At 17.5% G+C, this 18145-nt stretch overlaps 6 protein-coding genes across 6 annotated transcripts; 1 reads left to right on the top strand and 5 right to left on the bottom strand.

Annotated features, from left to right (window-relative positions):
- Nucleotides 1-615, bottom strand: PGAL8A_00424000 (conserved Plasmodium protein, unknown function; the record flags this gene model as incomplete). The annotated part of the gene is made up of 1 exon (XM_028672963.1): nucleotides 1-615. The coding sequence occupies one exon, from the start codon at nucleotides 613-615 to the stop codon at nucleotides 1-3; it is 615 nt and encodes a 204-aa protein (XP_028529464.1).
- A 1986-nt stretch (nucleotides 616-2601) lies between these two features.
- Nucleotides 2602-5848, bottom strand: PGAL8A_00423900 (conserved Plasmodium protein, unknown function; the record flags this gene model as incomplete). The annotated part of the gene is made up of 3 exons (XM_028672962.1): nucleotides 2602-3164; nucleotides 3327-5593; nucleotides 5787-5848. The coding sequence occupies 3 exons, from the start codon at nucleotides 5846-5848 to the stop codon at nucleotides 2602-2604; spliced, it is 2892 nt and encodes a 963-aa protein (XP_028529463.1).
- A 1732-nt stretch (nucleotides 5849-7580) lies between these two features.
- Nucleotides 7581-9809, bottom strand: PGAL8A_00423800 (phosphatidylinositol N-acetylglucosaminyltransferase, putative; the record flags this gene model as incomplete). Its single annotated transcript, XM_028672961.1, has 13 exons — nucleotides 7581-7659; nucleotides 7741-7800; nucleotides 8011-8120; nucleotides 8201-8240; nucleotides 8369-8397; nucleotides 8481-8577; nucleotides 8695-8743; nucleotides 8834-8903; nucleotides 9006-9055; nucleotides 9139-9215; nucleotides 9303-9426; nucleotides 9527-9623; nucleotides 9771-9809. 13 exons carry the CDS (start codon nucleotides 9807-9809, stop codon nucleotides 7581-7583), a joined length of 921 nt encoding a protein of 306 aa, XP_028529462.1.
- A 2137-nt stretch (nucleotides 9810-11946) lies between these two features.
- PGAL8A_00423700 (DNA primase large subunit, putative) lies at nucleotides 11947-13737 on the top strand (the record flags this gene model as incomplete). Its single annotated transcript, XM_028672960.1, has 2 exons — nucleotides 11947-13520; nucleotides 13689-13737. The coding sequence occupies 2 exons, from the start codon at nucleotides 11947-11949 to the stop codon at nucleotides 13735-13737; spliced, it is 1623 nt and encodes a 540-aa protein (XP_028529461.1).
- A 345-nt stretch (nucleotides 13738-14082) lies between these two features.
- Nucleotides 14083-15378, bottom strand: PGAL8A_00423600 (cytosolic Fe-S cluster assembly factor NBP35, putative; the record flags this gene model as incomplete). Its single annotated transcript, XM_028672959.1, has 1 exon — nucleotides 14083-15378. One exon carries the CDS (start codon nucleotides 15376-15378, stop codon nucleotides 14083-14085), a length of 1296 nt encoding a protein of 431 aa, XP_028529460.1.
- A 1105-nt stretch (nucleotides 15379-16483) lies between these two features.
- PGAL8A_00423500 (actin-like protein, putative) lies at nucleotides 16484-18100 on the bottom strand (the record flags this gene model as incomplete). Its single annotated transcript, XM_028672958.1, has 1 exon — nucleotides 16484-18100. One exon carries the CDS (start codon nucleotides 18098-18100, stop codon nucleotides 16484-16486), a length of 1617 nt encoding a protein of 538 aa, XP_028529459.1.
- Nucleotides 18101-18145: the final 45 nt, after the last annotated feature.

The raw sequence follows: 18145 nt of genomic DNA, 5'->3' as shown, positions 1-18145 counted from the left end.
TTAATTTAAATAATTATCATTTTTATTTTTATTTTCATTTTCATTTTCGATTATGTTTTTATTTTCATTCTGATTTTCATTATTATTTTCATTTATTTTTTCATTTTGCTCTTTGCATATATTTAATAAATTATTGACAAATTTAGAAGAAAGAGAAAAGTAACTTTGTGGTTTTTGTAAAATTAGTTCATTGTTATTTTTTGTTATTACAATATTTTTACTACATATATGATAAATTTTTTGTACATTCTGATTCTGGATATTCAAAGAATTAAATATATCTTCAAAATATGCATAAGCTTTGTTTTCTTCATGTATAACATTATTAAAAATTTCTATATATTTTTCTATTTCTTTTATATATTCTTTAATATACTTCAAGGTGTCTATTAAAATTACATTTGGCCTCGTTGATCTAAGATGTACAATGTCCTTTATTTTTTGCAATCGCTCATTTATATTATTGCACAATTCTTCACATTTTGAAGAACAATTTATATTGATGTTATTAAATTTTTCATTTTTTATTTCGTAATCATTTTTATTTGGTAATGTATGTTCACATAAAGTTTTTAAATTTTCATTAATTAATTTGTGACATATTTTATCTGCCATTTTAATAGTTGTTTCAATATATTTACCTTTTAATTCATAAAAGTTGTCAACTAATTTTACTTTTTATATTAAAAAAAAAAAAAAAATTAATATATTTTAGAATGAAAACTTAACTGTATGATAGCGTACTTTTATATTTAATACTTAAAAAATATATTCAATTTTATTTATAAAAAATAATGTATTTCTTATATTATTTTAAAAGAAAAACTTTTAATTTATCTAACAAACTTCTAATGTAAATTATTACACGTCTTTATTATCATAAGTATTATTTATTAATTTACATAATTATTCCTTATTGTTTTTATTTGTTTATTAATAATTTCTATTTTCCTTTATTTTGAATTTTATTTTAAATCTTATTTCAATATACTTAAAATTATAAATAAAATGCTACTGAATGAAAAAAAAAAAAAAAAAAAAAAAATGAAATGTTGTATATTACAGCTATAACACAACTTATCTGAATTATTTAATTAAATTTTATATATGTTTAAAAACTTTTAAATAATTTTTTCATATAATTTTTGGATGATATTTTTTATTTATTAAATACATATTTATACTATATATATAATTTTTAAATAAATTTAAGGAAAAGAAAGAAATAATCATACGTAGTGCTCCAAGCACATATATTCAAAAAACAATATTAAAGAGAGAATCTTAAAAATTTTTATATAAAAAAAAAAAGCATAAATGCTTCTTTTTCATTTAGATTATTTAAATTTTACAAATAAAAACAAAAAAAAAAAAAAAAAATATTATAAATAAATATTTTTCTTTAAACATTCTGTAAAAAGAAAGTCAAAAATAAAAAAAAAAAAAGGCAAAAAATATTCAAAAATTTTATATTATTCTACTTATCATATTCCCGAAAAATTAAAAATATAAAAAAAATTGTTACATAAGATATATCATTTTAATTTTTAAATATTATATAAAAATAATAAAATATTTTTAATATATTATAAAAATTATATTCTTAATGTAATTTTTTATTTATATTAATAAAAATTTGTTTTGATATAATAATATGTATACAAATGTAAATAAATACTAACACAATGAAATAAAAATTTTAATAATAATTTTGTAATATATTCTTATAAAATATAAGAATATAAACAAAGTTTATAAAACATTTCTTTTTTTTTTTTTTTTTTTTTTTTTTTTTACATAAATATATATATATATATATATATATTTGATAAAATTCTATGAAACAATTAAAAAAAATGTTTTCATGAAATGTGTAAAATAATTTAAAGTAAAAAATAAAATAAAGTAAAATAAAAGTGTGTATCTACATTTTTAAACAATCGTAAAAAAAAATTGTTTTCATTTTTTTTTTTAAAAAGCATTGTAAATATTAATTACAAAAAAAAAAAAAAAAAATATATATATATATATAATAATAAAAAATTCATGAATTTATGAAGTGTTTATAGGATGAAATACTTGTAAGTATATATATATTTATATATTCTTATAAACATTTTTATAAATTAGTGTTTTTTGCAAATCTGTATAAATTATTTCTTATTTATTATCTTACATTAAAAATAAAATAATAAATACAACATTAATTTTTAATAAATATAACACTTTAATATCATAGACAAAAAAAAAATAATACAAAAATAAAGAAGAAAAAATGAATTATAAATGAATTTTATAAAATTAAATGGAAATAGAAAAATTAACAAATATATATATATATACATATGTAAATATATATATATACATATGTAAATATGTAATTAAAATTTACATATTATATATACTTTTTTGAAATGTACAGAAGTTTTTAATAAAAACTAAAATATATTATTTAAAATGGAAATATTAATTTTTTAATTTTTTTAATGTTTTCATAAAAAATGTTAGGTGGATTTTTAATTACATACAACTTAAGCGAAATATTTTTATATAAATATTTTAATTTCATTAATTATTTTTTATAACTTTTTTTAAATTAAATTATTCATTATTTTCTTGATCATTATAACTTTCGAGACTTATTGAATCTATTAATTTTGCATCACGCTTGCTTTTCAAAAATTTTTTAATTTGATCATCTAGCCAAACATAAAATTCTGAATTTCTTCGTAAGAAATCAGAGTATATATTTTCATAATTTTTACAGGATTTAATAATATTTTCATACATATTTTTAACAATTTTTTTAATAAAATATGTAACCATTTTAATAGGTGTATATTTAAATTCATTTTCAAAGTGTAAAAATAATTCAAGAACTGTTGACTTTCCATTATTTAATGGATACAATAAAAAACACAAATTAGCTGCTCTCTGTCTATCAATTTTAGGAATAGGATCTGGTAATTTATAATTAAAAAAAGTCACTTCTTTATAACTTTTTTTTAATTTTGTTGAAACATCTTTAACTTTAATAATTTCTTCGTAATTATTTATTTTTATTTTATCACACATATTTTTATAAAATAAAATATCTTTGTCTAATTCTGGAGGAGCTTTGCAACATAATATTATACATCCTAATTCTTCTAAAGAATTAGCACCTAATAAATTAATAAAAAAAAAAAAAAAAAAAAAATTAAAAATTAAAAATGTATATATATATATGAAAATTTACATAGTTGATATTTATGTTACATAAATATGAGATAATTTAATAAACTATATTTCAAAATATAATTTGTATTTATATTTATTTATTTTACCTAAACAGTACATTAAAGATTCTTTTTTTCCAATTATTGGATATTCATATAATTGCGTAATGATTGCACTTGCTCTTGATAAATGTTTTATTTTTTTTGCAGATGTTAAGAAAGGAGCCCAATTTACACTTAATTCGGTTTCATTTAAAATTGATAATATTCTATTAACTTCATATGGCAATTTAGCTCTAACATGTACAGAAATATTATTTTCATTATCAACTCTATGCCATAAATCAAGATATTTATCATTTTCCTTTATCCAACCTTCTCTATTTTGCTTCATTTTTCTAAAATTCTTAAATCTTTTAGAATATTTTTGTATTATCTTTACCATATGACGGTGGTTACTTTTTATGTTTATATTTTTATTGCTAATGTTTTGTTCATTTTCTAAAATATTACTAGATGTAAGTATATTGGATGTAATGTATTGTTGATGATACATTTTATCTACAATAACCTTATTATTTTTATTATTATTGATGTTATTTATATTGCTTTTATTATTAAAGCTGTTATTATTAATATTCCCGTTAGTGATATTATTATTATTCTCATTGTTATTAATATTACTATTGCTATTTATTTTAGATATATTGCCACTTTCTGGTAGGCTAAAGCATTTTATTGACTTCCAAGGAATACCTAAATCAGAATTAGCAAAAGAATATAAAGAAGGTTTTAAGTTAATATTATTATCTTCATAGTATTTTGTAGAATTGTTATTTTCAACTGGGTCACTTAAGGTGTCTGATACTATGCTATTCATTGTATCTATAGAAAAATAATAACAATAATCATTTAATATACTTGACATTTCATTTAAACGAAAAAAATTTAAAAAATGAAGGATAATATTCACTTTTAAATTGTTAATATTATATTTAATATTTTTATTCATGCAATTTTCATCATAATATTTTAATAATTTTTCTACCACATCTTTTTCATTTAATTTTTTAAAATAGTTAATATAATACTCTATATATTTTTTTACATGATCAATTAATTTTTGTGCTCTGAAAATTTTTTCGTCTGAAATATATTCATCAATTTTTTGAGAAAAATTCTGAATTTGTATAAATACAACATTTTTATCAACATTAATAGGATAATTTATTTTGTTTGATATCTCTTTTGTTAATAGTGAAGTCATACCTAAGTTGCTCATATCATCATAGTATGCAGTTAAATTACTATTACTGATTCTCTTTTCTTCGTTATCCTTATATACATTTCTCAACATTTTATTAAAGCTTTCTGTTTTAAAATATTTTTCACTTTTTCTATTATCGTCTATCAAAATTTCATTAATAGTTTCATAATTATTTATTTCAGAATAAGGTAAGTCTATTAGGGAATTTTCATAATTTTCAGTAGTATTATTATTTATTTTTATATTTTCTAAAGTACTATAGTTTTTTTGACATTCTGGATATTTAATTTTGTTAGATTCATTGAAACATGTAACACTATCTTTTTTACTTACATCTGTTGAATTTCCAGCAGAATTTAAATGACCCCATTCAAGATATAATTCATTTTTATAATAAAAATCTTGTGTTTTTGAATTATTTGAATCAACTGTTAATTCTGACTTGAATGTTTCGTCATTTATAAATTCTTGGTTATTATTACAATTAAAGAATCGGCAAAAATTATAAAATAGGAGATGCACATCACAGTTGAACACATTTTTTTTTAAATTTTCATCATAAATTGTTGTTTTACTATCATTTTTTACATATGTATAATTGTGTTCATCACAATATTTTCCATCAATTTTATTATCAGTATTATTACAATAATCTTCATATTTATTATCTGAATTTATATGATCATTTTTTATACAATTTCCCTTTTTTTTCTTTTCATTATATTTATTAATAGAATGTGATATTTTCTCATTTTCTAAATTTTTTCTTATACTAACATTTTTAGTAATATCTTTTTTAAATTCATTCTTTTCATTCATTTTTTTAAATTTTTTTTTTTTTTTTTTCTCCATATTGTTGGGAGGTTCTAATTTTGTTTCAATCGAAGTTGGTGAAGTACAATGTGCTGCAATCTCACAAAATTTTTTATTTTTTAAATTAAAATTAGTATAGATCACTATATATTTTTCAGTTTGATGTAAACTTTTTTTATTCCAGTAATCAATGTCTCTCCTATTAACCTTGATATTAATTGTGCAATTTTCAAAATCCTCTTTGTTAATTTTCTCTTTTCTCGACTCAAGAAAATATGTTGCAATTTCTTTTTTCCTTTTAATAGTCTCTATTCTATAAGAAAGATGACTGATCGTAACTTTTTTTTTTAGATTTAATTAATTTTGTTTTTTTTATTTTTTAATTTTTCCCTTAATCTAGATTTATATTTTTGTTCTCTTTTATTATTATTAATATTTTTTTTTTTTTTTTTTTTTTCTTATTATTAGGAATTTTTTTTTTGGCTCACCAGCATATTGTTTGAACGCATGCAATTCTATTTTTCTTTAAGGTTATGGATAAAATATTCATTAAAAAAAGATTGTTTTTTTTAAGTCTAATAGCTATGTAATTTTAACTTTTATTTTATCATATAATCACATTGATACTTTATAATTTTTTTTTTTTTTTTTCATTTCAAACAAAAATATATAGAATAATGTAAACTTTGTGAAAACAGAAATTTTATTTAAAACATTAAAAAAAATGTTAAATTTTAATGTGTTTGTAACTTTTTTTTTTATCTGTTAGCTGTATACTATTCTGACTGTAATTAATCATTAAATAATTATGAAATTTTTAAATAATAATTTTGTTTCTATACTTTTAACATGTAAGTAAAATTAGAGTAATTATATTTCTAATATATTTAATTAAGAGTTTATATTTTCTTTCTTTCTATCAATTTGTGAAATTGTAAAAAAATTTTCAACCAAACATAAAAATTTTTCTATTTTTTTTTTTTTTAAATTTCCTAGTTACCGTAAATAGAAAACTATCAAATTCTATTCTCTGTTTTTATGGTTTCGCGTCAGATATTCAAAAATAAAATAAAATTAAATAAAATAGATAAAATATAAAATATTAAAAAAATTTTCTAATAGCTTTTAAAGATTAAAAATTAAAAAAATTGTGCATGAAACATGAAGTATTCTAATTATAATTTTTTTGTATTTTATATCTATTAAAATATAAAAAGGCAAAAATAAAAATATAACATTTTAATTATAATATATAAAATTAAAAAATTATATTAATATAATATTTATATTTTTTTTTCATTATGTACTTATTAGTATAGTAGAACCCCCATAATATATAAAATTATATTTAATCATTTTTTTTATTTATAAGTAATACAAATAATTTTAAAAAGAATTAATTTTTTTTAGTCTTAAATGTTAAAAAAAAATTAATTACAGATGATAACTTTTTAAAATAACATTAAAATAAAAAAAAAATAAAAATATTAAAGTTATTTTTAAAAAAAAAAAAAGTATTGTGTACGCTCTATATTAAGTGTTAGTTTTTTTTTTTTTTTTTTTTTTTTTTTTTTTTTTTTNTTTTTTTTTTTTTTTTTTTTTTTTTTCTAGTTTCTATAACCAACATTTTTCTATAGGAAAAAAAAAAAAAAAAAAAAATTAAAATAATGAAAAATTAATGTTAATCTATATAAATGTTTCAGTAATTTTTCGTAATGATTATTACTATTTTTACTTTTTTAAAAGTTATTTCCACTTGTCTTAAAAAAATAATGACTATTTATAAAGAATAAAATTATTACTTTTTATATATATATTATCTTTTTTTAATTATAGATGAAGGTTATGTTTCTACTACTATATATATATATATGTGTATAAAAAATTTAAACTATTTTTTCTTTATTTTTTATTACTAAAACATTAGAAAAAAAAAAAAAAAAAAATAGTTACGTATTGAAACAAGATATATTTTGAAAATTTGAGAATTTATTTTTAGAATAAGATATGAATAATTTCAATTAAATTGATATTCTTATTTTCGTGATAAAAAAAAAATATTTAAATATTTTAAAATGAATATATTAAGTAGTAATTTATTTAATATATAAATGATTAAATATATTAAGTCAATTATTTTTATATATTTTTATTAGTTATTTTATGATGCAAACATAAGAGATAATGGAAAATTATTAAAATTTAAAAAGTATATAAAAAATTTTTATGAAGGACAAAGTCTAAAAAATTTTATCTTATGAAATCATTATTATTCTTAAAATTTATTTTAATTTTATTTTTTTATTAATTCCAGTACTATCTTGAAGGGACACTGCGATGTCCCATGGTCCTTCTAATTTTCTAAAAAAGAAAAATTCCAAACATACATTAAAATAATATAAAAAAGATAAATTTTCATTTTTTTTCTATTTTTATAATTACGTTTTTAAGGTATTTTTTTCTATAAAAAATGCAGGGACAATTAAAAGCACAAAAATATGTCTAAGACAAAATAACATAAAATGATTGCATGTTTTGTGATTTTAGAAAAACATAACATTTTAAAGTATATAATTAAAAAAAAAGAAGAAAATAATAATAGATAATAAAATTATGAATAAAAAATATAATAATATAAATATATATTAAAAAAACTATACGAAAAATATAATTCAAAATAAATTTTAAATACTCAAATGTAATATAATATACCCTATCAGATTTAAGTAAAAAAAAGTGATAGAAATTCTTCTTATTGAAAAAGATAAAATTAGAAACAAAATTGGAAATAAAATATAATTATAATAGCAAATATTTTTTAACTGAAGAAAAAGTAAAAATTATAAAACTTTATTATTTTTTATCATTATTTTTTTTTTTTTTTTTTTTTTTTTTTTCTTACAGCTATAGTTTGAAATATAAAAGGAGAATAAAAAAAAAGACTGAAAAGAAGAATAAAAAGAATAAAAATATTATTTTACATAATTTATTATTATTTCTTATTAAAAAGAGAGAATTATTAAAATATATTTTTTTTTTTTTTTAAATAAAACAATTTGCATTAACTTACATTGAAGACAAAAATAAAAAAGAAAAAACCTAAGATGAAATAAAAAAAAATTCATTTTAGTGATATAATTTATAATTGTTTTATTTTTAATTTAATTATAATAAAAATTAACTTGTAGAATTGAAGATAAACGAGAACCTAATATAACACTTGCAATAACAACACAGCTTAAAGATGTTGCATCAAATATGTTTATATTTTCATTCTTCCTAATTTTTAATAAAAAATAAAAATAATAGAATAAAATATAAAAATTAAAATGAAATTTTTAAAGTTATACAAAAATTCAAATTTAAATATACATAAACAATGAATAATATTATTACTCATAAATAAAACCATAATTATGAAACATTAGATGAAACAAGAGAAGTACTGAAAAGTTTAAATAGAAAAAAGGAAAAATTATTAAATATGTTCTTTTATAAAAATAAATTAAAAAAAAAGAAAAGAGAATTTAATTACATATAGACACCAAATAAACTGTGTCGTCACTATGAGTTTGAGTTAATGTAATTAATACAGGAGATAAAATCTTTAAAAAAGAAATAAAAAAAAAAAAAAAATAAATAAATTTATATAATTATGAAATACTTGTAATAACATGATATGAAATATATTATGTATTTTTATTAACCCATATAATTCCAATAATGATTATTGTGTCTAAAATATTTTTTAAGGAACCTATAAAAGTGGAAAATAAAAATTTTTTTTTTAAATAAGTAGTAAAAATGTTCATACATCAATATTTACTATTTTTTTAATACTATTTAATGATCTATGTGTTTCATAAATCAATATTTCCTTTAATATTATAGTGATAGAACTTATTAACGTTACAAACCTATTATTGAAAAGAATTATTTAATTTTTTAAACTCTTTTTTTTTTTTTTATATTTACATCTTAATTTTTTTTAAAAAAAATCATACTTATATGTTATGATATTTTTATCTATGTAATAATATGATAACAAAAAAAATAATACAAGCATCAGTTGATGATTTACACAAAGCATTCTAAGGCATACATATGAATATTTATATTTTATCCCAACTAATAAAAAATTACAAAACAACATTTTATTAATTGTATAAGATTTATTATTTAAAATATGTTTTTTCTTTTTTTCATAAGAAGTGCAAATTTAATTTACAGTTTGTTAAAAGAGAACTTAAAAAACTGTTATCCACATAATTATCATCATAGCCAAGATCTTCATACAATATTTTTCTCCATTTTTTTTTTTTCTTCTAAAAAATAAATATATTAATGTGTAATATTTGTTAATTATATTTAAAAGAAAAAAAAAAAAAAAAAATAAAGTATATTTTCTTTTTTATTTTAATACAAATATGTGTATGATTTTAATTTTTTTTTGTTTTAAAAATAGTTATTACAATTTCCTCTTTTGGTAATGCGTTATTTGTATGATCCATCAATATTTATACAAAAAATTTTTCATTAAGTATTATTTAAAAATAAATATACACACACACACATATATATATATATATATATTATAACTTTCTTATTATGTAATGGAGTTATGTTAAATGTAAAAAAAAAAATATTTAAAATTAAAGGAATAATTAATAAAACTTAAATATAATGATTAATCGGAAAAAAAATGTAAAACGTCCTTTATTCTATTTTAAATATTAAAAATGCACCAAATACAGTTAAAAAAAAAAAAAAAAAAAAAAATACATATCTTTAAGAATTTTTTTTTTTTTAGTTAACATAAAAATATATCCTTTTTTTTTATTCGTTAAAATAAAATATAATTATGTAAAATAATTTAAATAAAGTTTAAAAGATGAAATGTCATAAGAAATTCTTAATTTTTTTATTACCTAATTTTTTATATATAAAATACTAATTATTAAAGTTTATAGTAAATGTGTAACCTTTTTTTTTTTTTTTTTTTATAAAAGTATACAATTAATATATATTCTTAAGATTTATAATTATGTGAAAATTATGTACCTTCTTGGAATATGTATTTTTATTATAATACATAATTAAAAAAAGATTTTGTAAAGATATAGATAGTTAAAAAGATATTAAAAATTATTAATAACAAATAAAAACTACAAAGATCACTTAAAACCATAAACAAAATTCCTTCAATTTATTACTCCCATATATATATACATTTTATATTTTTTTTTTTTTGTTAGAAATAACTGACAATTACCTATGCGGGTTTATTGAATATATGCTTAAATTTAGCATATTTTATTTATTTTCTTTTAATATATATTTTTTTGTTATGATTTATTTAATTTTTAACATAAAGTTTAAAAAAGATTAGAATAAAATTATAAAAAATTTAACAGTAATATAAATAACTTAAAAATTTTTAAATTTATATAAAGTCTTTTTAAAAACTACAAATGAACTTTTTCTTGTCATATAAGGTATATAAAACATGCGTTAAAAGAAAAAATTATAAAAAATCATTAATAAGAAAAAAGGATATTTATCAAGATAAAATGATATGAAAAATGTTATGTAGCTTTTTAAATAAATATATATTTTAATTTTATATAATACATTATTTTTTTTAAGAAAATTAAAAATTAATTTTTATCTTCTAATTTTAACATACTTTAATTGCAAATTAAAAAATTTAATTAATACTAGATTATCTTTTATTTACGCTTTTATGAACAAGAATAATGAAAAGCAAAATGATATAATTTGCTTTCTTAATTTGTATGCTTCTAAATAAGACTTTAAAAAAATATATATATATATATATATATATATATATATATATATATATATATATATATATATATATATCATAATAGAATAATTTTAAAATAATTTAGACATTCTTAAAATTATGAAAAAAGGAAAGAAATCATTAAAAAAAAAAATTTATTTAAGATAAAAAAAAAAAAAAAAAAAATAAAGATGAAAGTAATTACATAACTCTTCTCATTTGTTTTCATTTCATTTTTCTTAATCGTAATATTTTTTTATAATGACAATAGATTCAAATATTTTACTTTTTCTTTTTTTTTCAATATATTTTTTTTTTTTTTTTTTTATGAGACAAATATTAATTTTTTTTTTATTTAAAATTTAATTTTTTAAAAATATTCTCAATAATATTTTTAACCTTAAAAAGAAAAAGAATAATAGATGCAAAAAAAAAAAATAATAATATTAATGAAAATAAAAACCTTTTGTTTTGTAATCTTCTTCTGTAATTTTTATTTATGAAGTATTTAATATATATAATTTTTGTTTTTTTTTTTTCTATAATTCGTAAAAATTATTTTTTAATTTCTAATATACTTATTAGCGTAAAGATTTGTATTGGAGTTTATTTTTAAGAATATTTTTATATATCAAATTAATTTTTTCTTAGAAAAATAAGAGAAAATTAATAATGAAAAATGTGTGTATATAATTTTTAAGTATAATATGAATATTATATAGAAAAACACAAAAAAAAAAAAAAAAAAATATATATATATATAAATATATATATATATATTTATATATGTAATAAATATTTGAGTAAAATTGGATTGACTATTAAAAAAAAAAAAAAAAAAAATGATAGTGAGAAAAAGATCAATTAATGGTATATCAGTTGAGAAAGGAAAATTAAATGAAAAAAAACTCCAAAATATCACATTTAAGAATTATGAGATAACTAATGATAATACAAAAACAACTTTTTTTGATTATTACAGCTGTATATATCCATTTAACATGCCCATAAGTTTATATAAATATCCCCCTATTTTTGGGTATTGTAGTTTAAGTGATTTTCAAGAAATAAGTGCAAAAAGATTAGCTTTACTTCAATTTTTAGATACATATACGATAACTACAGATGAAGAAAAAGACCAATTTAATAACCAAAAGAAAAATGATAGAAATTATTCAGTAAATAGTTCTTTAGAGAATAAGAGCAAAACAATTAGACAAAAAATATATGAATATAAATTTGGTATACAATCAATGAAAAATTATAACAAGGAAGAAATGGAAAACATTATAATGACTGACTTATTATCTCATTATATTTTAAGGATTGCGTTTTCAAAAGATAAAGAAAAACAACAGTGGTTTTTGAAGCAAGAATTAAAATTATTTTCATTTAGATTGAATGAATTAAAAAATATTAATGTTCTTAACTCACAAAATATAAGTGAAAGTGAAAGAGGTTTAATTCACTTATTAAAAAGAGAAAATTTAAATTATGAATTCATTACAAAACCTCCAGTTACATATGGAAGTAAAAATGAACAATGGGATAAATATACATCATTTATTCAAAATAAAGATATGATTGAAAAATTATTTAAAGTTCCTTTTTATCCAGATGCTTATTTTTTAGTAAAAGATCATAAAGTATGTGTTGAAAAATCAATAGCTTATGTTCCTGATATTTATTTAGATTCTATATTGATAACTCAGTTCAAATTAAATATTAAAGAATCATTTAAATATTTAGAGAAAAATGAAAAAATGCTTTTAAATATACTGAATGATGGTAGAATATCTCCCTTTTTATCAGCATTGCCAAAAGCTTATGTAGCTAAAGATTATAGACAAAATTATGAACATACAGAAGAAACTAGACTAAGTCCACAAAATTTATATAACGTATATAAACAATCTTTTCCTCCATGTATGCGTAGAATATTTGTTAATTATATCAAAGAAAAACATTTAAAACATTGGGGAAGACAACAATTATGGCTATTTTTAAAAGGAGCAGGTATGACCCTTGAAGAAAATATTCAAACTAATAGATCTATATGGTTACAATCTGATAAATTCGATAAAGAACATAGATATAATATACGCTATATGTATGGAAAAGAAGGAAAAAAAACTGATTTTAGTCCTTACAATTGTTCGAAAATAATAAATAACTTTCCTGTTCCTTCTGGTAGTGATACACATGGTTGCCCTTTTAAGAATTTTGATGAATCACATCTAAAAAGTCTTCTTTTTTTTTTTGGGTTAAACGAAGACCAAATTAAATCAATTATGCCATTAAAAAAAAATAATGAGTATCAGCTAGCCTGTGTGAAATTTTTTATGGAAACCCATCCAGGTTCTGCAGGAGATGGGGTGGGTAATCATCCTAATTCTTATTACATTGAAAGCAGAAAGTAAAAAAAAAAAAAAAAAAAAAAATAATAATAAAATAAATAAATATAAGCATTTATATATATATTTTAACTTTTTTATTTTTTATGTTTTATTTTATTTTATCTTATTTTTAATAAAAATTTATACATATAAATATGTAATTATTATTTTATTTATAATTTTTTTAGGTATTACAAATTAAAAGCAACTACATCAAAAAAAACATCAAGTTATTAGGAAAAAAAAAAAAGAAAAAAAAATTCTAAGTTTATATCATTTAATCAATTAAATAAATATCTTTTTGATTAATAATAAATATATATATATATATATATATTTTATTTAATTTATTTATTTTATTTTATTTTTTTTTTTTATGTGTGTGTTTGTGTAAATAAAAGTTAAAATTATTATAAAATGATCCTTCTTTCAAAAATGTTATTAAGAATAAATGTTTTTCTATTTTTTAATAATGATAAATATATATATGAATTAACGTACTTTCTTGTTTTACAAATAAATAACATATTTTTTTAATGTATAGAAAAATGCCATTTTTCCATATTATTTTTAAGGATATAATCACTCATTTTTTTCTTCAATATATAAATTGATTTCATTTATTAATTTATTTAACATTTGAATTTTTGTTAAATTTTCTTCCACACAACTTATAGAATTAAATTTATTTGACATTTTGTCATCACCATTATTTTCTTCTTTTATGTTTTTCTGGTTTTCCGAATTATTAATATGAATTTTGTCGTCTTTTAATGAAGGATTTTCATTAGTTTCATTTAACTGGTGTGTGTATTTTTTGAGAATTTGTTCAATAAAAAACTTACATAGAAAGAATATTTCTCTAGATGATGGACTATATGGATCTATATCACAACAACCTATACCTTTTTGGCATGCCTCAATGAGATTTTGATGAAAAGTTACTTTTCCTGAATAGGGTACACTCATTTCTGAACACATTTTTTCAACGGTATAATTTGATATAAAAATAGATTGATACATATTTTCTATAATTCCTAGTATTGGAATATTAGTTTTTTTACAAAATTCTATTTCTTTTTTAACATCACAAATAGATAGAATATGAGGAGTCGTAACTATCAAACAACCATCTAAATTATCTTTCAAGTAGGAACAAATAGTCAAATGTTCATCACTAGTTCCAGGTGGAGTATCAATAATTAAAAAGTCTAAATTTTTCCAATAAACATCACATAAAAATTGTTTAATTAAACCATTTTTTTTTGGCCCTCTCCATATGACTGGGTCATCAAAATTTGGTAATAAATAGCCAACGGACATAATAGATAAATTATTTTTGTAAATTGGTATCCATCCATTCATACTATAATTTACATCGTAATTTATTGTTTTTGTTAAAATAGGAATAGAAGGTCCACATATATCAATATCTAATAGACCAACATCATAATTTAAATAAGATAATGCAAAAGCTATTTGAGCAGCAACAGTAGACTTTCCTACACCACCTTTACCAGATAATATGAGAATCTTACACTTTACATTTTTTAAATTTTCTTTGATCTCATTGAAAGCTTTGTTTTTTTCTTTTTCCTTTTCTTTCTTCAATTCAGGATCATTGCAAATCTTCCTATTTGGACATCCTTCACAAATTTTAGACTTCCCTGCATTTTCATTATCTATACCTGGACATTCTTCTGGAATAGCAACTGCAGAATTTTTTTTATTTTTTATTTTTATGTTCTTTAATATCTTAAATCCGTTAATCAAATATTCCAGTAACTTTCTTCTTTCAATTAAAACGTAACTGAAAGTTAATCCTGCAAGTGATCCAAGCAAAAACGTAATTAAATTTTTTTTCGTATATGCATTCATATATATAAAATACAAAAAAAAAATGTTAATTTCTTAATTCAAGAAACTAAACAATATTATTTTATTCAATATAATAGAATTAAAAAAAAAAAAAAAAAAAAAAATTAAAAATATTTATAATTTATATCCTTAAGATTTTACATCATTATTTTTTATATTTAAAAGGCATTAAAAAAAAAAAAATAAATAAATTAATAAATAATTAAAAATATTTATTACTATATTTATATAAATTATATTATTTTAAAATTTGAAGAAGAAAAAAAAAAAAAAAAAAAAATAAATTATAATTTTAAATTTTTAAAGGAAAACAAAAAGCACTTATAATTAACAGAATCATTTATATAAGTTATTTTTTTGTATGCCTTAGATGAAACAATATTAAGACAAATTCCTTTTGTAGAAACAATAAACTCACATTTAATTAGTCTTTAATAGATGCATATTCTATATTAAAATAAAAATTTATTCCTTTCATTATTTTTATATATGTTTTTTTTTTCTATTTGTGTAGGAATTATGAATAATATATTTATCATTTATGTTAATATAATTTTAATGCATTATTCTAAAAACAGTTATATATCATAAAAATAAAATAAAATGCTAGATATATTTTTAAATATTTAGTTATTTTTAATTACCTTACAATAGAGCTTTATAAATGAATTTTTCCTAGTTTTAAAATTGAATAATTATAGATATTGAAATATCAATAAAAATTTTCTTAAGTTATAAATAATTTCATTTTAATAAAAAAAAAAAAAAAAAAATAACATAATATGAATACATTATAAAAATGTAATAGAAAAATGCAAATCAAAAAAAAATTTCTTCTTTTTTTTGAGTATGTAATAAATTAAATTATGAAAAATAAGAAAATATAAAAAAAAAAAAACATTTTAAAATTAATTATGAAATATATATATATATATATAAACTAGAAAACAGAATACATTGATGATATATTCATATATAGAAGTTGCATTTATATATATGAATTTATGTTTAAAATATAGACTATAAGAAAAAATAAAAAAAGTATATAAATAAATTTTTTCATTTTAAATACATATATTTTTTTTTTTTTTTTTTTAAATAAAAGTTAATATAATAATTTTCCTTGTAAGCTAAACTTTGCCAAAATATTTTCTCCATATTCTTCATAATCTTGTTTTGTTACATTATAATTATAATAATTAAAAACTTCTAAGAAATAATGAGATCCTGTATAAATGGAATATTTTTGTAAAAGTTTTCTTTTTAAAGAGTGTACATTTATTACTGTTTTATTATAAAAATTTTGATTATTTATTAATTCGTATAATTCATTTTCTAATCTTTCTCTGAATCCTCTTATAACACTAGAACCACCAGTAATATAAATATTATGAAATAATGTCTTTCTATAATCTATTGGACATTTTTGAATTGTATTATAAATTACTTTAGGTAAGGTATTTTGAGTAAAAAGAAAGTTAAAATTAAGATCATATTTATGCAAATTTTTATAGGATTCTGTTTTTAAGTAATTATCTAAAGAATATTGGGAGAAAAATATTTCCGTTGAATTAACAGCAGATTCAAATATTTTATTAAAACTTAACTCAAAAGAATTTATTAAATAATTTTGAGGATTTTTATTGTATAATAGAGATAAATATCCACATTCTTCTCTGTTTTTTGGAGTAAATACATTTTTTTCTTTTGCAATTCTTGCTATATCCATTGATACATTTTTTTGATACTTTTCTTTCTTTTTCATTTCTTCAAAAATTTGATTATCTATATCATATCCGCCTATATAATAAATATGAGTTAGGTCAGGTAAAGGTATTCCGTTTATTATGGGTGTACAGGTTGTTTTAGTACTACCAATGTTAACAATAACAGCTGTAAAATTAAAGAGATTTAATTTTTTTAGTTTAGATATGCATTCATTAGAATATTCTTCTTTGAGAGTGTCCCTTTTTATACCAGTTTTCATTTCTTTTTCCTCGTTAGATTGTTCTTTTTTTATTTGATTATATATGATATTTTTTTCTTCTTTATTAGTTGTATTATTATTCTTAGAGTTAATTGTCTTTTGATCTTTATTATCTTCTTTATAAAATAATGTACTTTCTTTTTCTTTTTTTAATTCTTCTAATATTATTAGAGAAGATACAAAAGAAGGTTCTTTAAATGCAATACTATGAACTTGAAATGAGTCAAATAAAATGTCTCCAATCGTAGAAAAATCGTTTATGGTATTTCTACTAGAAAAAGGAATAAATATATCTTTATTTTTTAAATTTATTTTATATATATTACTAAAACAATAATAAATAGACTCTTCTAAAATATCATAATTTTTATATGGAGGATATATATAACCTATTTCCTTCCATGGTTCAATAATTTCAATTTGAGGGAGTCTTAAACTTTGTAATTTATAATCAAACATATTTATTAGTCCAAATTTAAAAGAATAATTATTCAAAGTTAATATCAATATATTATTTTCTATATGTAAGAAGTTATTTAATTTTAATATATCACTACATGTTGTGTTCGAAAAACTACTAAAGCTTAATCTATTATTCAATTTTTTTTTTTCGCTTGATTGGAGTGAATTATCTAAATTAACATATAACCCTATAGGGTTGTTTAATTTCATATATAAATTTTTTGTTAATGGACTGTAATTTTTTATTTTCTTTTCATTTTCTTCAATATCCATTTTTTTTTTTTTTTTTTTTTTTTTTTAGTTTTTTTATTTCTTTTT

The sequence above is a fragment of the Plasmodium gallinaceum genome, assembly GCF_900005855.1.
Source record: "Plasmodium gallinaceum strain 8A genome assembly, contig: PGAL8A_v1_119, whole genome shotgun sequence".
NCBI lineage: Eukaryota > Apicomplexa > Aconoidasida > Haemosporida > Plasmodiidae > Plasmodium > Plasmodium gallinaceum.
The sequence above is the reverse complement of the archived record's forward strand: the minus strand, read 5'-3'. Positions and strand labels throughout refer to the sequence as shown.